A 21,387-nucleotide genomic window follows, 5' to 3' on the forward strand; every position below is an offset into this window, starting at 1 on the left:
GTAAATTTTCTAATGTTTACCACCCCTGGTCAGAGGTAATTCCGTTCCCTTTGGCAGCTTTCACAATCCTGGAGCCAATCCCCTGCCTCTTAGAAAGCACATGTCAAAGAAGGGCCCATATAAGGCAGAGGAAGACCTGGGGGTCAGTGGCCCACATGTCAAGAAATTACCCACACTACTTGAGTAAGTATTTAGATGTCACCTTATGCTTACAACATCAACATTGCTATCAGGGCCATCGAAACCTGGAGAAACTAGCTGGGGCCAGGATAACAGAAGGATTCAAGCCCAAATCAAAGTTACCATAGCTCAGAGACTTGGCCTTACCTAGCCAAGTATGGACTGTCCAAGACAGAGAAAGGGGACTTCACTGGAGGGCCAAGACGCCATTTCCACCCTCCTCTATTCCCTATCTAAACAGGTACAGGGGTCCACAGGAAGGACCTCCCCTGCTGTACCCAGGGCCTCCTCCCAGGGCATCTGGGCTGAGGGCAGAGGGCGAGAAAGTCTCTTGTGGCCTTTTACCTTTTGGTTCAGCAGCGCCTGCACCACATGGTTGGCAACCTGGGGACAGAAAGGCAGAGCTGAGGAAGAGCTGTCAGCCAACCCAGCCTCTGCCTGGAATCGACAAGCTATCCGCCCTGTGGGGAGCATCAGTTCCACAGACCTCGTCCAGACAGCGCTCGTAGGTCTCCCGCTGGTTTTCATTGGCCTGGGCGAGTGCCGAGTTCTCTGCCTGCAGGAAGGAAGAGGAGGGCAAATAGGAAGCTAAGGGATCATTCTTCCCCCGGGCAAGTCCCTCTTGGGGAAGGGGAGGCAAGAAGCCTACTAGCTCTACCCCTGCCCCAGCTCTTGGCTCTGGTCTGATTCTGCCAGGGGGAGGCCTGCAGACCCAGGGCATGAAGAAGGCAGAGCTGAGATGGCTGGTCTTTTGTTACCCCAACTTCAGTCAGTGAGGCTGCAGGGGCTGGGGAGACAGAGCAACCAGGAGGACCGAAGGTGGGAGGTGCCAAAAGTAACCCTTATTTCCCTGGGGAGAGGGCAGAGGAGCCTGGAGGGAGGAGGGCAGGGTCTTAGGCATGTAGTAAAAGGCCTAGTTTAAGGATCCATGTCTTTGTCCCTCAACTCCTGAGACCTTTCTGTGGCCTCTGCGGCCACCCCTTTCCTAGAGCAGGGGCATGAAAGGGGAGAAGAGGGGTAAAGAAGGGACATTCTGGGGGTTAGGATGGCCCCCCCTTGCGCATGCCTCTTGTCCTGCGCTGGACGCAGGCTGCAGAGCAAAGAGCAAGGAAAGGGGTTCTCAGAGGGGCTCTGCTAAAGAAACGTTCAGCTCTGCTCCAGCCTGGCAAAGCAGGCTGAGAGGAAGGCCCCCCGCACCCCAGAACCCACCCAAGCTCCCCAGGGCTCTGGCCAGCACAGCTGCCCCCCGCCGCCCCGTGCCCCACCTCCAGCTCCCGCAGCCGGTGCAGGAGCTCCTGGCAGGTGCCCGGCTCCATGCTGCCCTCACCACCCTCTCCTGGCTTCGGGTTTCCAGGGCTCCCGGCCGGCTGGTCCATGGCCTCCGACATCAGGCCCTGGGGACAAGTGAGAGAAGCCCCGCAGGCTACTCCAGGGCATGGGGAGATGAGCGGAGGCGGAGGAGGACAGAGATGAAAGTTGTCAGTATTCTCGGAGTTTGGATCAGTGTGACCCCCGTGCCACGGACACTGTAACAACTCAGGGTCAGGCTAAGACTCCTGCTCACGGGACAGATACATAGACACACTCTTCCCATCTCAAGAACAGACCATTGTTTTATAAAACCCATAATTGCTCTCGCCCTCTCACAGGTCACACAGACACTGGCCAGGAGCCAAGAAACCTGAATTCTCCGCTGACGCTGGCCTCAGACTGGCGCCCGGTATCCTCTCGGGCAGAGTGGGAGGTGGCCTGCAGGCCTCCAAGACTCCCTGCTTGCAGCGAGGCCCCGGGGGACCAGCCTCTGTGCACGCTGGGCCCTCCACAGGGGTCTCTTGACACCTACCCCCCTACTGCTTGGCCAGCTCCTTCCTATTCATTCTCCAGGGCCCCCACTCCAAGGCCGGGTCAGGTACTGCTCCCGCACGGCTCTGTGACTGTCCCCCAAGACTCTGCGAGGGCAGGGTCACTGTCTTCACTTCACTGTCCACACTCACACTTCTTTGTGTGATACGTGGCATATAAGAGACAGACTGACAGCTGTACAGACTAGTGTGTCATTGCCTGAGCACACAGAGCCAGGGTTCTGACCTGTATCACATTATGTGATCCCCGCCCCCCCCCGCCCCCAAACTGTTGCCATAGTGACTGGCTTTACCTGATTAGTCCTCACCTTCCATTTGAGTTTCAATTTCTCAGCTAGAGGAAAGTACTCATTTCCTTCCTCTACACAAATATTGCAGAAATTTCCAGTAGATGGGAAACCCTTCCTAACATAAAAGGCGGAAGGCCCCCAGTCTACCACCAGCTACTTGCCTCCCTGAGCCACTGCAGCTCCCACAAAAGGGGCTTTAGCACTTTGGGACCAAGGAAGAGAGGAGCCCTCGGCAGCGATCAGGCATCTGAATGCTCTTCCCCCCCGTGGGGCACAGGGGCTGCCTCTCCCACCCCAGCCCTCCTCCTCCAGTCCCCACCACCAGCACGCACAGGCTCCACAGCCTCTCACCTGTCTCTGCCTTCTCACCCAGGCTGGCACACTCATGCAAGCAGCCAGAATGGTCACCTTGCCTGTGGAGACACAGAGGGAGACGACGTCAGCCATGCATTTATTGGGTTCCTGCGGCCTGGCATCCCAGGCCATAGGGATAAACAAGCCAGAGAAAGCCCTGCCTTTATGAGGCTCCCATTGTATTGGGGGAGGCAGGTAATACCAGATAAACCAATGAACAGACACCAGGTTCCAAGAAGGCTCTGGAGGTGACAGCAAGGCAGAGACCTGAATGAAGGCTGGATGAAACCCTGGAATGGGAAAAGCATTCCAGGCAGAGGAAAGAGCCAGTGCAAACATCCCCAGCTCTCAGCCAGAGGGGAATGAACAGCCACACAGCCCTTCCAAAATTCTTCTCTAATCCTCACAACCACAAAGGGAATTAAGTGCTATTATCAACACCTATATGTGAGATGAGGAAACTGAGGCACAGGAAGCTACACCACATACCCAGAGTGCATCCTGTGTGCTGGCGCTTTCTCATGCATCATCAATCGCACCTGATTCTCCTACTGACCTCGTAAAAGGAGGGCAAGGCGGGGGTGCCAGGCTGGTCTGAAGCAGGCTCCAGAGGCAAAGGATGCTGCCCACATCATATGGCAGGTTCACAAAGCACAGTGGATGGGCCTGGGTCCCCCCTTCCTATGCAACCTCTCTGTACACACACGTTGTACTGTGTGCTCTGTGTAGTTAGTCCCGGTGCTCTCAGAGCTTTGCAGCTAGAGAGATCTGGGTTAGAATCTGACTCTGCAAAATCTGTTCCTCACCTGTAAAATGGGGATAAGAATACTTAGTCCAAAGGGTTGTTGGAGCATGAAGTGAGATATGTAGAGTGTCTTGCATGGACTCAATAAATGGAGGCTTTTCACGTTTTGGAGCCCACTGCTACTTCAGCGGTTCACTTGCAAGTGGACTCTGAGTCCCAGGCCCGTCACCCAGGGGGTCTGAGCAGGAGGGTCTCCTGAAGATGTGAGGTGCTGCCCCTCTGCCCTGCCCTCAGGGGCCTCCTCCTCTTCAACCCCGTCCCTGCCAGCCCTCCAGCTGCAGGGCCAGCCCAGTCCTCATTCTTCTCTGCCTGATACCCTAGAAAGAGAAAGGGTAACAGCAGAAAGGAAGAATGCGCCTTTCTGGGTGGGATGGGGGAGGGAGAGAGAACAAGCAAGTGTGCACAATAATGGGAAGGGGGCTTCTGAAAACCAGAACAAAAGGAAACACTGTGTAATGCTTATTTTTTAACACTCTGCCACAATCTAAAGTCCTTTGTTATTTTAACGTCATAAAAATGTATCAAGTATAACTTCATTTTGCTCTCAACATTATCATGCATGATATATTTAGAAATGGACAGGCCTCGAAAGAAATGAAAAAAATTCAGGAAAAATCCTCCTTCCCACATACACAAATAGAGGTTAAAACCAAAAAAGGCCTCGGGTTACCTCCACCATTGGACCAGTTCCAGGCCACCCCACATCACCCATCTCTGGGCCACCATCCTCTTGCCAGGCAGAGGCTCCCACTGCTCTAGGAGAGGCCTGTCCCCACAGATCACCAGTGTCCCCTCAGCCCCCTCACCACTTAGTTCCCCAGTGGACACCTCCAGGAGTAGAGGGGCTGGGGTGGGGAGTGTAAAAAAAAAAAAAAGGGGGATGAAGGAGGGGAGTAGGATGAACAGGGCAGTGTCTGGAGGCCAGAAAAGGGAAAGATAAAACAGCAGAAACCTCGAGTCTTTGTTTTCTTCACACAACAAAAACCAAACTAAGGGTGAAGGTGGTTTAGGAGGGTACCTTATCCTAAAAAAAATAAAATAAAATAAAAATAAAAAAGCATCCAGCTTAGGCATGAGGCCCAGACTGCGAGGGCTGGCTGTGCAGTAGGTATATGTGGCTTTGCGTGTTGAGGAGGGCAGGGACCCAACACATCCCACAAAGCCAACTACTGCCGCCCTCCTGATCTGAGCCCCTGAGGCTCCCAGGGCAGGGAGGCCTGAGTCCCACTGTGACCTAGGGGAGACCCTCCAAGGGACAAGCCCCCTAAGTGCAACAACTTGGTCATGGGGGTCGGTCTCCGTATCCTGAGCAGGGCCTGGGAGAGGCTCCGGAAATGTCGGCTGAAGGCAGGCTGTGACTCAGCCCCACCTTGGGGAGAAGTTTTCTGCCCTCTGCCAAAGTGGTCCAGCCAACTCAGGGCGATGGGTGTTCTCTGTGTCTGCAGGGCCACAAGCAGAGGGCAGGCAGGAAGCTGTCAGCCTGGGTTGCTGAGTCACTCGGAAGAGGCCTGCATTTAAACTTGGCGCTGGGGAGACAACGCACGCACGCACGCTGTGAGCAGGGTGAGTTTGAGCTCAAGATTTCTATGGTGAAAAGAAAACTTCCTGCATCTTTACCCTCCTCTAGGGAACATTAAGATCGAGAGAGATAATACCACCTCTAGCTCCCAATCTGAGCCCAATTAGGAATTTGGCCCTTCAGAGTCTGGGTTTTCGATCCAAATCTCATGAGAAAAAACAACAAAAAAAAAAAAAAAAAAAAAAAACTCAGGTCGGTTCCCCAGTGGCTGTCCCTGCAGGGTCAGTGGGACCCACCTCCCCAGGGCCGAGCACCGTCATCCTCCCTCAGGCCCCACAACTGCTACTCACAGCTTCTGTGCTCAGCCCACCTGGGGCCCAGGAACAGCCCTGGCTTGGGTTTTTCAGGATGGCCCTGGTTTCAGGCATTCCTCTGGTGGTCCCACACCATATCCCAGATGGTGGATGTGGGTCTGGAACACATGGTGCTGGCCAGGATGGGTAGGGATGGAGCTGCAGTGGGTGGGAGCTCGAGCTTGAATGGGAGGCTTCTCCCGCCAGAACTGCCAGCGGGCAACCCCGCCCCCGCAAAAGCCTGATTCAGAGGGAGGTGACCTCAGTGCTGAGGGGAGGGAGGGGGAGGAAGGGAGGAAGAGCAGAGCCTCTCTGGCCCTCCTTCAGAGACAAGGAGGGAACAGCTGCTCAGGGGGTTTCTGGGTAACCCGGGGATGAGGTGGGTGCAGCCCCATCCCTGAGTGAATCTGGGTGACCACTATCTCTTCAGCCTAGTCAGTCATGTAAGGCCCCCCAGCCCCAAAAGATGGGACTGTCCTGGCCTCTCAGTCAGCCAGATCAAAGGAGTAGAGTCTGCAGCTCCCACCCCCTCTCCAGCCAGGGCACCAGCAAGACCCCTCCCTAAACTCAGAGTCCAGGCCTGGGAGGAAGGGGCCAGAGAGATGGCAGCAAGCCTGTCCTCCAGGCTCCCTTACCCTGGCCCTTAGCCAAGGCCTTTGGGCCCTGATGAGCCCCTCGCTCACCAGCTGTTCCCCCCCGGAGTCCTCTAGGGAAAAAAGCAAGGGGCCAGGAGGTGGGGGAGGGGTGGGCAGCTGTGGGAAGGCAGAGATGGAGCTCACTTTAATAACAGAATCATCCGTAACACAACCATTTCCCCTCTGCTCCCCCCATCCCCCAGCTGCTTTCTGAAATCCCAGTCACACCCAAAAGTCTACTTGTAAACAGCAACTTCTTCACCCACAGCAAACGCTCCCTTCCAGACAAGATCAGCCCTTGCGCTGCCCTGGGGTGTGGGGAGGAAAATGAGGACTGAGGCCCCAGGGCATTCCTAGCCTGAAAGTGGCCACCTTAATCTGGCCTAAAGCATCTTTTAGCCCTAAGTATTCCAACTGGTCTCCTCCCCACTCAGGGAAAGAGGCAGACAAGAATTTCCTTTCCTCCTCCAGACAACTGGCCCCAAGGCACAATAGCCCTTCTGAGAGGCAAGTGTCCATGGGGAAGGGGCCCACTGCACCCCTCCTCCAACTTCCTCTTCACAGGCACTCCAAGAACCTCCAGACCATGGTATAGGTTCTTTCAAACTGACAGTAGGACAGTCCCCTGCCTTTCCAGGCAGGGCAGGGGGCAGGGCAGCAGTGTTACAAGCTCAAAAGGCTTATAGATTTCAATACCCTTTATCTCTCCCCCCCCAGATCCTCAACGTTCCCTGTTCACAGCATAACCCAACAATAAAAGCAACTGCTGCGGGTGGGGAGAGGGAAGGGGCACGGACAGACACAATGGGTTTATTTATAGGGGCACACACCAGGGGTTCTGCAGCCAAGAAGCTCAGGCCCCACTCCCAAAAGCCCAGCAGGCCCATCCCAGCCCGGCCAAGGGTACTGGAAAAAGCCTCAGACCAGAAGGCAGAAGGCTTATAGTCCCAACAATGCAATTTATTTGCTGTGTGACTTTAGGCAAATCACTCAGTTTCTCAAGGATAAGTTCCTTCATGCCAAGTGGAGGTTGTTCTAGAACAGTGGTTCTCAAAGTGTGGTCCAGGGACCCCGAGGCCCTTTCAAGGAATCTACAGGGTCAAAACTATTTTCACAATATGACTAAGACATTATTTACCTTTTTAACTCTCATTCTCTCATGAGTACATAGTGGCATTTTCCAGAGACTACGTGATATGTGATAACACAACAGATTGAATACAGAAGCCGATATGAGAATCCAGCTGCCTTCTATTAAGTCAGACATGACAGATTTGCAAAAATGAAGAACAATGCCATTCTTTTCACTATTTTTTGTTTTGGAAAATATATGATTATTTTTCATAAAATATGTTAACATGGGTTTATTGTTACTTTTGAATGAATTAAATGTTTAAAACTCTCAGTTCCAATTTGTATGACAGTAAATGTCAATAGGTACAATCTATATGAATCAAAGCTCTTTGAGGTCTTCAATTTTTATATTGTAGAGGGGTCCTTAGACTCAGCAGTTTGAAAAGAATCACTTTTCTTAGAACAGTGTGGTCCAGTAGACCTTTCTGTGATGATGAAAATGTTTATTCCATGCTGTTCAATATGGCAGCCACCAGCCACACATGGCTACTGAGCATTTGAAATGTGGCTAGTCCAACGGAGGAGCTGAATTTTAAATTTAAATAGCCATATACAGCTGGTGGCAACTATACTGGACAGTGAAGTTAGAAGATCCCTGGGATTCCTTGAGCATTCGAGGTCAATGCTTCTTTCCAGTCTAGAGTAGGGAAGGGAAGGACAGGACTTAACACTCCTGTCCCCAGGCTTTTGCTCACGCTATTTCTCACTCTCTCTTCACCAAAGGAAGGCCATCTCAGCCACATGGGCAGTCCTGCTGGCACTCTTACCAAGGCTTAGAGTTGCTCTCTCATTCTCTGCAATGACTCACACCCTCTCCAATCGCCTCAAACTTCTGGTCTACTACCTCCCCTCGCTTCCCCAGCGGATTGAAGCCAGCAGAGGGGAAACCCCTCAAACCTCCCGCCACCACAGTCCCAGCCCCATCGGAGTCCTTTGTACTTCCTTCTCTCCTCCTATTACAGCAGAGGGGCTGCCCTTTTCCCAGGCAAGGCCAGTCGTTCCTACCCCAGACCCTCCCCATATATGTCTTCAGGGTCTACTTCCTGAAGGGATCTTTCCCATCTACCTTTACAACTTCTCAGGTATCTTTCATCTTAAAAATAATTTCCCCCTGACATCTCTCCAGATACTGCCCTCTTTTGCCTTTCACAGCCAAACTTCTCAAAAAAAAGCCACCCTCACTTCTCACTCCTTCCTCAACGTGGTCCAACTTCAGCAGTAGCTACCACAATGCTAAATCTTACAATGTTTTTCAGTCCCCACTGCCTTCTCAAGCACAAATGCCTCTGGCGGCACTTCCTGCTGGACTATGTTTTTTAAAGCTTTGAGACATAGTTCAACTCCCACACAACTCACCCATTTAAAGTGTACAATTCAGTGGTTTGTAGTATATTCACCGATATATACAATCATGGACATTGTCAATTTTAGAACATTTTCATTACTCCTTAGTTACCAGCCCCTCACACCCAAACCAAGGCAACCACTAATCTATTTTCTGCCTCTACAGATTTCCCCATTCTGGACATCTCATATGAATGGAATCATACAATAGGTGGTCTTCTGTGACTGGCTTCTTTCACTCTGCATAATGTTTCCAAGGTTCATCTCTGTTGAAGCATGCATCAGTACTACATTCCTTTTTATGGCCACATAATACTCCATTGTATGGCTGTGCCACAATTTGTTTATCCATTCAGCTACTGATGGACATTTGAACTGTTTCCACTTTTTGGCTATTATGCATAACGCTGCTCTAAGCAGTGTACACACCAGTGTACAAATTGTCTGGATGGATGTTTTCATTTCCTCTTGGGTATACACCCAGCAGTGGGATTGCTGGGTTGTATGGTGACTTTAGGTTTAACTTTTTGAGGAACTGCCAAACTGTTTCCCGAAGTGGATGCACCATTTTCCCCGACCAGGGATCGAACCCAAGCCCGAGTTCCATCAACAATATGTGAGGGCTGCAATTTCTCCACATCCTCACCACTTGTTATTGTCTGATTTTCTGATTCTAAGTCACCTTAGTAAATGTGAAGTGATTTTTTTTTTTTTTGGCTGTGTTGTGTCTTTGTTGTTGTACATGGGCTTTCTCTAGTTGCGGCGAGTGGGGGCTACTCTTTGTTGCAGCGTGCGGGCTTCTCACTGTGGTGGCGTCTCTTGTTGCGGAGCACGGAAACTAGAGCGCAGGCTCAGCAGTTGTGGCACACGGGTTCAGTTGCTCCGCGGCATGTGGGATCTTCCTGGACCAGAGCTCGAACCCTTGTCCCCTGCATTGGCAGGCGGATTCTTAACCACTGCGCCACCAGGGAAGTCCTGAAGTGATTTTTATGGTTTTGATTTATATTCCTCCGATTGATGATGTTGAATATCTTTTCATTGGCTTATTGGCAATTTGTATATCTTCCCTGGAGACAAGTCTATTCAGATCCCTTTGCCCATTGTTTAGTTATGTGTCTTTTTACTGTCGAGTTGTAAGAATTCTTTATATATTCTGAACACAGGTCCCTTACCAGATATATGATTTGCAAATGTTTTCTCCTATTCTGTGGTTGTCTCTTCTGTCTTGAGAGTGACCACTTCCTCCTGGACAACGTTTCCCTTGTCTACCACTCTCTGCAGCTATCTTCCACCTCTTCTTCTGTGTTAGTTATTTGTGAGTGTATGTGTGTATACCTTAAAAAAAAAACAAACAGACATAGCAGCATGCTCTCACTGTTCTACATCATTCATTAGCAAAACAATTAAAAAAAAAACCCACACGTGGTCCAGTGGGTAAGACTCCACGCTCCCAATGCAGGGGGCCCGGGTTCAATCCCTGGTCAGGGAACTAGATCCCGCATGCATGCTGCAAATAAGAGTTCACATGCCACAACTAAGAAGTCCACATGCTGCAACTAAAAATCCCGCATGCCACAACTAAGACCTGGTGCAGCCAAAATAAATAAATAAATATTTTTTAAAAAAACAATCCATAGACTTTATTTGGATCTTAACCAGTTTTTCCACTGATGTCCTTTCCACTGGTATTCTATCCCAAGATCCGATCCAGGATCCCACATTGTACTTAGTCACCATGACTCCTTAGTCTCCTGTGATCCATGATAGTTCCTCGGTCTTTGTTTGTTTTGGCCGCTCCAAGCGGCTTGCAGGATCTTAGTTCCCCGACCAGGGATCGAACCCAAGCCCTCTGTGGTTAAAGCACGGAGTCCTAACCACTGGACCGCCAGGGGATTCCCAGTCTTTGTCTTTTATGACCTTGACACTTTGGAAGGTAACTGGTCAGTACTTTGGAGAATATCTCCTAATATGAGTTTGTTTGATGTTTTCTCCAATGAGGTTGAGGTTATGGATTTTGGGAAAGAATATCACAGAGGTGATGTGCCCTTCTCAGTGCATTCTATCAGGGGGTGTGTATACATGATGCTGAGATATCTTATTACTGGTGATGTTAACCTTGATCACTTGGTTAGGTGGCGTCTACTAGTGGGTTTCTGTACAGTAAAATGAAAACATACTTTTTCTTTTGTTAATAATAAATATTTGGGGGGAGGGCAATACGTTGTGACCATGCAAAATCCTGTTTCTGCTTAAATTTTCACCCCCTCATTTTAGGATGCATCAGTGGATCTTGCTTGCAGCAATTACTATGGTGCCCTAACAATAATTTTCAATTTCCCTCATTCCTTGTAATTTATTAATTGGAAGTTTTCTGTAAGAAAAAGCTGTCTCTTCACTCCCATTTATTTACTTAATTACATATTTGTATGAGTATGGACTTGCAGGCATTATTTTATTCTTTGGATTTTAATCCAATATTATCATCACCACTTATTTTACTGCTTAAATTCCAGCTTCGGCCATGCTTTCGGGTTGGCTCCTGTGTCCTTTCAACATGCCTCCATTAAAAAAAACGTTTACTTATTTTTTAACATTTGCTTAGTTTCTGGCACGAGAAGATGTTCCAGGCTGCTCTTGTATTTTCCCTGCCACAATCTCTTTTCCAAGGGAGCTCTAGCAGAGCAATCTTCTTTCTAAAACTGTAAATCTGATTGCGTCCTTCCTGCTTCAAATCTTCCCATGACCTCCTACTGCTTTGGGGACAGATGAAAGCCCTCAACATGGCCCTGGAAGCCCTGCCCTGGGCTGGCCGCAGAGCAACAATCTTCTGAAAAGCTGTCCTGGACTGACGTGGCCCATGTTGATCTCTCTTCTTCAAGTGCCTCCTGCAGGATCAGTATTTCAAACTGTAATGCGTCCTGTTCTCTAGTACTCCCTAAGAGAAGGGGCAACTTCCATGCTGTTAGAAGGGGAGCTCCCTGAGGAGGGGCCCTGCTTATATTTCCTTTCCCCCACCCCTACTTCCTGCCAGGGCACTGCTCCTGCCAACGAGGTCCTGAACTTGGTGATCTCCTTTCATTACAGACAGAAAAAGACCAGAAAGACAGGACAGGTGAGAAGGTACAGTGGACTCATCAGGTTCCCTTAAAGATCCCCAGTGACAGCCCCCAACCCAAGTGGCTCTGAAGGTCCATATGACAAGCCACACTGAGAAGTAAGCAAGGACATTTTCAGATTTGTCCCGAACATTGATATGACCTTTTCCAAGCTCTCAACCTTCTCCCAGGTCTCAGTGATGCCCTCTGACAAAGGGACTAATCTATTCATTCTGCAAATGTACTGGGCAGATCACTCAGTGGGAGGTACAGTGCTGGGTATTGGGAGGAAATTGAGAGATGGGTCAGTTATTTTCAGACTTCTTGGAGCTTTCAGACTAGTAGGGGATGTAAGACATGTAGATAAATAGCTGTACTGTGAAGGAGGTTCCACAAGAGAAGTCTTTGGAGAACTTTAAAAATCAGGAGAGAAATATTAAGCTGGAACAGTTTTTCAGAATTTGAGCATCTAGGGAACTCAGCCTTTATAGACAGATAGGGTTTAGCTACAAGGAAAAGGGAAGGGGGTCATTCTAGGCAGCAGGAGGCAGACGTCTCTGGGTGTGTATGGAAACAGAATGACTCAGTGCAGCTGGACTGAAGGGCATTTGAAGGTGAGTGTTTCTTGGTCCCCTGGCCCATGCCAGTTACCAACTCATCTCCTATCTCCTGACCGAACAGGAGAATCAGCATCTTTTCAACATCCTGGGTGTAACCGGAGACATATGCTGGGTCCCACAGGAGGAACAGAGGCAGAGAGGCTCCTGGAGACAATACCAGAGCTGACAACTGGAACTTCAGCTATCTGCTCTCCGATCCAAGAGAAAAAGGGCCTGGGAGGCTGCACAGCCTATTGGCTCTCAGGCTGCACCTGCAGGCCCCAAAGAGCTGGGCATATACTCAGCCAGCCCCCCATGCTCAGTCCCTAGTACTCACTCCCCCAGGCTTCATATCCTGGCCTCTTTCTTCAAAGGGAACGGGCTCTGGCCAACCAAGTGTCTTCCTGTCCAGGCAGCTTTACTGTTGGCTCAGTGGGTGCCATTTGGCCAGAGCCCATAGGTGACCTCTTAAGCTGCCAGCTCTGCTCTGGGAGGAGAAAGTAGCTCTGGTTCACCCACAATTCCGACTAGGCTCTCCTCGTTTGTGCCCATAAATGGGAGTCAGGCTTCCTTGATTCCAGTCTGGCTCAGCCATACTGCATGCCCCTAGGTGAAGCCTAGAAACCCCCGACTCAGTTTTCTCATCTGTCAAATGGGGTGACCTCCCTCTCTGACTCCTCTCTTCCCAGAGGGCACAGAAGAGAAGGATGAGATCACATCTGGAAATAGACTGCATCTGAGAAAAGAGATCCCCTTGTGTGGGGTGGGGGATGTGGGGGTGAGGAGCCCAGCAGGGCCTTTAGGGAGAAGCCCTTGGATTTGATGCTGCCTTCCTCCTATGGGCCCCACAGGCTTCCCAGGAAAGCAAGGCCGGTAGAGAGGAAGGGACAGCAAAGCCAAGAGCTTTAGCCTTCTTCTAGCCCCGGGGACAGGAAGTGAGGTGCCGTCTACAGAGGAAGTGAGAAGCAAACACCCCCCAACTTCCCTTCAGCCTGCAGTGGAAAGGAAGGCTCTAGCTTCAGGAGCCCACAGGCCCAGAGCTGGGGAAACAGAAGGCAATGGGATGGAGGCAGGGGAGTAGGCATTTTCAGCACCATCTGGCAGAGAAGGGGGCCTCTTGTCTTAGACACAGTAAAACTCAAGGGGTCCAGGACATCCCACAGACTGGGGTAGTGGGGAGAAGAGACACCACTGAAGTCAAGTTGAGAAAGCCAGCTTCCCAGGTCACGTGGTACCATTTCTGCAGCCCTGGCCCCAGATTCCTGCCCCAGCTCTGTGATGTGTCATGTGCCTGCCCCTAACACACGCACATCCCTCACACGCCAAGGTGGGGAGGGCCTCTGATTATCTGGTCTCACAGTACTTGTCCTTTTTTTGCAGCCTCCATCACAGCTGTAACTTTATAACTGTTTAATTATTTAATTAACATGGACTTCTGGGATCACCACTGTATCCCCAGAGCCTGGCACCACACCTAGTACTTAGTAAGAGCTTGCCATAGCTTGAGAATTCCTTGGTTTTGGCATCCGAATGAAGTTTGGTATATGAAGGTAAATGAACCCTGCTCCTGGCCTGGGGTCGACTGGGGGACCCTGAGGTGGGTGGTGAAGGTCAGAAACCAGAGTCCTGACATGGTGGCAGAAGAAATCTCTGTACACACAGATACTGCCAACTGGTGACAGATGAAGACAGTATATTCTATTTGCTATCTTTTGGGCAAGGGTGGGGGGAAGAATATATACTTGTGTTTATTTTTGTATTAAAAAACCAGGGATATGTAAGAAATTAATAAGTGATTATCTATGGAGGGAGAAGGGGTGGAGGGGGGAGTAAGATTTCTCAATGTATGCCTTTTTGTATCATTTTGATCTTTGGACTATGTAAAAAAAAATCTAGTGAAAAAATAAAAGAATATAAAACAAAAAAAAAAATAGAAGGAATAACCACTTGACCAGGTGACTTCTAAAGCCCCCCCCAGATGGGGCCATCTACTCTCTTCTTCCCACGTTAGGAAGTAAGGACCAGGCCCCAGGACAAGGGAGGGGTGAGGAGGTCTAGACAGATGAGTGTGGGGTCTGGCCAAGGAACACCAGTTTCTTCACTCTCTTTCTTCTCAGCAATCTCTCCCCGACGTAGGGGAGAGGTCCCCCCCAGCCCCCGCTGTGGTGGGCATTCGTAGCAACAAACTATTCAGAAGTTAGGGGACTTCCCTGGTGGCACAGTGGTTAAGAACCCACGTGCCAATGCAGGGGACACGGGTTCGATCCCTGGTTTGGGAAGATCCCACATGCCACGGAGCAACTAAGCCCGTGCGCCACAACTACTGAGCCTGAGCTCTAGAGCCTGCGAGCCACAACTACTGAGCCCAAGCGCCTACAGCCTCTGCTCCGCAACAAGAGAAGCCACCATCGCAATGAGAAGCCTGTGCACCACAATGAAGAGTGGCCCTCAGTCGCTGCAACTAGAGAAAGCCCGCATGCAGCAACAAAGACCCAATGCAGCCAAAAAAGTAAAATAAATATATCTCAAAAAAAAAAAAGTTAGTCAGGGCTACTTCCGCCTGGATAAGAGCTGGGTTCATTCTTACTCCTGGGAAGGGGGTAAGGTCTGGCCAAGGGCAGAGGCAGAGGTGGGAGCTTGAGCAAGGGGAAGGTTTGGGACAGGTAGCGGTAAGGTAGGGTAAAGGACTCCTGAAGTGCCTGGGGCTTCCGCGGGCAGGTTCTGGGGATGTCTCAACAGATCCTCACACAAAAGGGCCAGTTACAGCCCTCACATCAAGCCAGCTGAGAGTGAAATAAATCAGCCCCTGGAACAGCAGCTGCTGAGAACCCCACGGCCACACCCCAGGAATTCCAGGGCCTCTCACATTCCCCTCCAGCAAAGACCTCATCATTCTCCTACCCAGAGGGTCTTCAGGGAGGGACAATTTCAAGCCCTGCATTATAGTGAGAACTGCAGACCAACACCCCAAGCAGCACTCACCACTCAAGTCTTGCAGGCAACAGCACGAGCAGCAGAATGAGGCGTCTCTCCTTTTAAAATACCTATACTTTTTTTTTTTTAAAGCTTAGCGAGTCCTGGAGAACTCCCAGAGCTTAAGGACCAGCATAAGGTTCAGGGAGCTGTGCCTGACTGGGCTCTTCTCAGCAGCTGCTGGAGTTTTAGAAATCAGGAAGAGCAGCAATGATAATTCACCTTAATAACAACCTGGCCTCCTCAGGCCTCTTTCATCTGTGTGACTCCCAGAGTAGGGAAAACGTTAATTAGCAAGCAGGTGCCACACCCCAGTGATGATGTCTTATTAATCTATCAGCACAGACTGGGAAACTGAGGCCCAGGGAGAAAGATGTGGCTCACACGGAGCTAAGGATATAGGTGCCGAGGGCCACTGGGCAGTGAGGAACTAGAGCTCCATATCTGTCGTGCTTTGGGAAGGTGCTGAAGACAAGGGCGCTTCTTTCAGAGTCAGCCAGACCTGGGTTTGGGGTGAAGGTGAGGAAGACCCCACATATGTGCCCCAAGCCCCCTCCCCAGGCTGCCAGGGCCTGGTGGAAGCCTTGGCAGGGAGTCCAGGGTTCCGATCTTGAGCCAAAACACTCCTCTCCCAAAGCACTGTAAAGCAGGCCAACAGCTGCTTTGAGCACCTCCGCCACCTCTGCAACGTGCACAGGCACTACAGGCTAAGGGAGGGCGCAGCTCTCCAAATAGCCCCACGTGACAGGCGCAGTCCATGAAGTGGGAGCAAGAGGCACCTGGCAGCCAGGTGGGTAGATCAGATCAAAATCACGTCAAGTGGGGAGACTGCTTCTTTGGGACCCAAGCCCATCTCAGCAGCCCCCACCCACCTTTGGCACTGACCTCAAAATAATGAGATCTTTTCTACAGCAAGGCCTGCCTAGTCGGTCACTGCTTTAGAAACCGGCAGAGGAGGCTCAGCTGGTCTGTGCCTCCTCCAGGAGAGGAGGGGAGGGTGGTCACAGAAGACCAAATATCTTTTCCCACTGTGGCCGTGGAGGGAAGCAGCACACACCTGAATGTGGATGAAGTGTAAAGATGGAGGTACTGCTTGTGCAGATCCACCTGCAGCCTACTACGTGCTTGGTACTGTGAGAGATGCTGGGAACAGACACAACCTCAGCTCTGGGGAACCATAAGTGCCAAGCCAGGGAGCAACCAAAGACCTTGTCTTCCAACCCTCCAGGGTAGGGCCTGGGGAAAAATATTAAGGGTGTTATTCTAAGGGATTTGAAGTTGTTTTTCTTCAGCATGTTAAGAGAGCTGACCAGAGCCCATGGGGGACCCTGAGATAACACTCTGACCCCAAGGGCTTAGCTCTCCACAATATCAGGTTCAAGAACTGCCCTCTCTGCCTTAAATCTGGCCAGGCCCCCTCATGCACAAGAAATTAAGGCAGAATGGTACAACGTAAAACATTAGACCAGAGTCAGGAGCCCTGCCTCTGACACTCATCATTGTACAAATCACTTCCCCCTCTAGACTTCAGTGTACTCCCCACCTTTTTTTTCAGTTTCCCCATTTTTAACATGAGGGCATTGGACTAGACTGTCTCTAGGATTCCTTCCAGCCTGTGACTCTATGTTGTTTTGACATAGTGGCAGATCCCAGATTGATTTACATAAATTTGCATGTTCAATCAGAAATCCCAAACTCCAAGTATAGAAAATCCAATCAGTCCATTAGTGCAGCCAGACTGGGGCTAGAGGAGTCTGCCAGGTTTGGGTGAGGATTGTCAAAGCAGACAGTGGTAGTGGTGGTGAATTAGGGGAGGAGCCGGGGAAGCAGGGGCAGAAGCGGCATTTGTTCTGAGAGACGCGCTTCTGGTGACCCAAGGCTGATGGAGCCAGGGACCCCTCTTTTGCTATCAGGCAAGAGTCCTTTCTCCTCCTGCTTCTAACGGGGCCTCTGGCTGGCTGGCCTCAGAGCCACACCCCAAGAGGAAACGGCAGCCTCTGCCTAGCAACAGCCACATCCTTCACTCTGACAGGGACTCCACTGTTAACCACTTTCTGGGAAACTGACCTTCCTGGGAGCTTCCATTCTCCATCCCAGGGGTTTCTAGCAGTGAGGAAGGTTTCCTTGGGGTCTAACCTAAATACCTCCTGCTGTAGCTTCACTCTCATGGGCAGCAGGGCCCAGGGAAGAGGGCTCCTGGGGAGCTAGCAGAGGGAAAAGCAATGCAGGAGAATGTGCTCCACATTCAACCGATCCCACGGCCTTTTTAACCACCACCTCTCCTTTAACATCTCCCTCAGCACCTGGGAGACCAAGGATGAAAACAAACAAGAAGAACGTGAAGGTCTTTGGTTCTTGGGCTAGAGAGCAAGTCCCAGCCTGGAGAGTCTGACTCCTGAGAAAGCTCTACCCCCCAGGATGGAAGAAGGAGTCTGGGAAAGGTGGGAGTGCGGCAGTCTCTCCCTGCTGCTGCCTGGCTGGCGTGGCAGGGTCTGGGAGGCTGGCTGGGTGAGGGCAGTAGGGAAGATTCCTTACACCCCTTGCCTGGGAGCTGGGGGTGTGAGTACAGAGGTGAGGTGAATAGGGCCAACGGGTGGGATGGGCAACAGCAGCGGGGCTCTCCTTGTCCTCTTCCCATAACAGGGTAGATGAGTGTGCTGTACTCCCTGGCCCAGATCCTAAAACAAGTCCCAACAGCTGAGATGCAAACTGTCTCCTGGGAATCTGCTTCCCCTGCTGGCCCTTGGCTGCCTCCTCCTCTCTCAACCCCTCCCCAAAGGCACAGCTCAAAGACTGGCCTGCCAGGATGTCTCACCAGAGGCCTTGATGGGTGGGCCAAACCCCAGCCAGCAGGAGTTCATACTCCAAGGCACCAGGGGCGAGCAGCACAGTGGCTTTCTTAGGCAGGATAAGGGAGTCTGTGTCCCTCCACCCAAGGTTCTACTCCTAAGCAACTTACCTCTTCAAACTTACCCACCCTGCTGGAGGACCTTACTCCCCTCCAATTTCACTCATCAGTGGAACCACACAATGTCAAAAAGTGGAAAGGAATAGTAGAGCTTTCTAATTCAACTGCTGAATTTTACACATGGTGGAAAAGAGCACCAGAGAGGCAAACTACCTTGGCTAAGGTCACACAGCAACCTATGAAGAGCAGGGACCAGAGCTTCTGACTCCCAGTCCACAGTGATAACAGCTTGGTCCTCATACACACTGGTTTCTGCTTGCCTATTGTAGAAGGGCCTTTTTCCCTGCAGCCCAGGCCATCTGCCTCTCCAGGTTCTCACTCTCTTCCAAAGGCCTGAGCTGGAGAGAGATGCTGGAGGGCTCACACCACCTCATGCACAGACCATAAACTGAAGACAAAGTTGAATGAAGTGGAGATTATCTTCCTAGACAGGGATGCAAGTGTTTCTCTGAGGTAAGAAACCCACTAACCCCACGTTGTTCTTAGAAAGACAGGAACCCAATAAATATGAGAAGTGAATTTTGTGTCTCCTTTCTTGAAAGACAAGGAGTCTCTGAGTCAGCTGGCATATCTTGCAAGAGAGGGTCTGCAACAAGGCAACTGGGCTAGGTTCATTTTCCCCAAAGTACCACCCACAGAACCATTAGACACTGACCATTAGCTACTGTCCTCCAGGACCACACCTGTCCCAGGCATTTGTTTCCACCACTATCTCTGGCAGACAACTGTGCTTAAGCAGGAGGACCTGTGGGGGAGGGAGAGCAGTGGTAGGGAGGGCATAGAAGCACTGCCTTTACAGCCAGACAACCGGGCAGCCTAAGATCCCTGGCTACTCAGGAAGGCAGGCATTTAAGAAGTAGCAGCTGGACAGGCTGGTGGATAGCGCTGAGACACCTGGAAAACCAGGCCTGTGGGAGGTAAGGGTCCTCCGTGCCCTTGGGGCAGTGCCAGGGCTGGAGAGACCACGGGGGCTGGGGTTCAGACAGCCGCTTTCCTAGTCGGCCTAGGCCAGTGGAGTGTCGAGCACAGATAAATTCTCTGCATTCTTCTGGCACCGCAGCCAGGACCCAGAGAGCCTTTCCTGCAAGAGCTGTCCTGGCTTCACTCCCTGCCCAGCCCTTCTCCCTTCCTCAGCCTCTCTTTAGTGTTCAGCCCACCCAGCTACCCTTCTTCCCGCAGTCCCTCAGAGCCACTGAAGGGTCGTTCCGGGAGACCCCTATCTCTCCGCCTCCCCCCACCTCTCCCCCACCCCACCGCCCCAGGCCACGGAGACAGCAAGGAGTGCGAAGAGAAGCCAGAGGCTCGTCTCCGCGCCTGCGCTTTGGGGAGAGCCTCCCCCGCGCAACAACCCAGCACCGCTAAGCGGCTCCCGTACGATGGGATGCGGGTGGGGTGGGGTGCGCAGCTGGGGCAAGGTCAGTGCTTTCAAAGGGGGCGGTAGACCGGCCCCCGGAACATCGCCCTCTCCGGAAAGTTTCCCTTCCGGGGCCACGGAGTGTGCGCGAGGATGGCGCGAGGGGCGGGAGGGGGTGGGGTGGGGGTGGACAGAGTCGCGGCCGGACCCTTCGGCTTGAGTGAGGCGGGCTAGAGGGAGGGGAGGCCAGCGAGGTCCGGCAGGAAGCCGCGCCGCCCTCTCCGACCCAAGGCTGCCACGAGAGCCTTACCCTCCATATCTCTCACCCCCAGCCCGGGCTTAAAGACCCCCCCACTCGCCGCCCTTTAAATCGCAAGTGGGCCCAGAACTCACCGAAATCAGGTGTTGAGCTGGGCTAGGGCAGGCCGGATCCGCCAAGTCCATGGCCGCGGCTCGTGGTAGGGGGGCAGAGAAAAAGGGGGGTGCTGGGGCCGCCTCTTGATGTCAAGGCTTTAAAGGGGCCAGTGAGCCCCGCCCCTCGCTCAGACCCCGCCTCCCCTCCCGCGCAGCCAATCCACGTTCACCCTGGATACGCGCCCCTCCCAGCCCCCTCCAGATGTTCCCAGGACGAGAGCTAGGTCCGCCCGGCCCGAGCGCTCCGCTTCCGCCCTGGAGGAAAGGACCTCCCCTCCCCCCTATAGCGAAACAGACTGCCCAGACCTGGCCGGGTCGGGCCCGGTAAACCTCCCCAGTGCCGGGGTAGGAGAAGCCGGGCTGGGCCGAGCGGGGGTGGAATGGGGGGCATCTATAGCAGAGAAAACTAAGTAGGTGCACGCGGACCCGTGGGCATGCGCGTCTGCTTCTGTAGGGCTGGGCGTGCACGTGTGTATGTGATTGTGAGCGTCGGTGTTTGTAATTTGCCTTCCTGCATACGTGTTGGGTGTAAATCTAAGGGAAGAGGCTTGAGTGCCTGCTTGGCCTTAAATGCTCCCATCTCCCTTTTCTTCCTCCCAGATCGGGTCCTTCCAGCAATATGGAAACCTGGGCGCTGGGAACAGGCTCTGCACCTCTCAGAGCAGTGTTGGCCTTTTCCTCACTGGTTAAGGAGGAGGGAAGGCTGACCAGAAAAAGGATACAATCTTGCTCTCAGCCACTTGCTGTCTCAGTGGGGGCGAGTTCCTTCCCTGCTGAACTAACTGCGTGCTTGAAGGAGGAAAAGCAAACAGCCCACCTAGGCCCCAGCAGGGCCTCAGAACTCCCTTCGATATCATTCTCATTGGTCCTTGGTTAAACAATTATTTGCCCTTGTCTGGATACCATATAATCTTCACAATCTGGCCCCTTAGTGCAGGTTCTGAAGGGGGTTCTGCAGAGAAATACAAAGGGATCCCTAGCCACAGGCTCTGCCCATTTTATTAAAATTGCTTCTATTGCGGGTATACACAGGATGTATTAAAGCACCATATTATCCAATAAATGAACATAAAAGCTCAGGGAACATAGAGTGCTCAAATTGGCTAGAATTGACCAAGAGTGCCTCTCTGAAGGAGGCTCCTTAATTTAAAATGGGATTTGAAGGGCAGAGAGAACTTGAATAGGATCCAGGTGAAGTAAGGACACAAGGAGATTCACGTAGGAAAGAGCAAATTATCTGCATGGGACAGTGAGCAGATAACGTTGGTAGGGTGGGAAGTGGGAGAAGTTAATGGAGGAAGTTTTGTATGGAGGAGATCAGAATAAGGATATGGATTTGACAGGACAGGCGATTTTAAAAAGTCATTTTGGATTCTTGAGTATAGAGGTAGCTTGATGAAGACTGCCTGAGGATAGTGATTATTGGAGCCTAGAAGATGTCGTGGAGGTTACTCCCACCAGCTCTCTCACCTTTGCTTTAAAACAATTTTTAAAATTGATTTATCTTT

At 51.6% G+C, this 21,387-nt stretch overlaps 1 protein-coding gene across 7 annotated transcripts in view; it reads right to left on the reverse strand.

Annotated features, from left to right (window-relative positions):
• NCKAP5L (NCK associated protein 5 like) overlaps positions 1-21,387 on the reverse strand; it is a 32,025-nt gene extending 10,638 nt beyond the window's left edge. Inside the window, exons 1-5 of one of the 7 annotated variants that reach the window (XM_033436344.2) lie at positions 19,859-21,387; positions 2,684-2,745; positions 1,446-1,574; positions 668-736; positions 526-564 (exon numbers count right to left, since the gene is read on the reverse strand). In XM_033436344.2, the coding sequence (XP_033292235.1) occupies positions 526-564; positions 668-736; positions 1,446-1,574; positions 2,684-2,719 (273 nt within the window). In that variant the 5' untranslated portion in view covers positions 2,720-2,745; positions 19,859-21,387. Of the gene's footprint in view, positions 1-525; positions 565-667; positions 737-1,445; positions 1,604-2,683; positions 2,746-5,360; positions 10,534-16,200; positions 18,720-19,858 lie in introns of those variants that run through there. The other 6 variants (XM_033436346.2, XM_012534618.3, XM_033436343.2 and 3 more) reach the window with 6 other exon arrangements.

This window comes from Orcinus orca, chromosome 11, assembly GCF_937001465.1.
Source record: "Orcinus orca chromosome 11, mOrcOrc1.1, whole genome shotgun sequence".
NCBI classification, from domain to species: domain Eukaryota; kingdom Metazoa; phylum Chordata; class Mammalia; order Artiodactyla; family Delphinidae; genus Orcinus; species Orcinus orca.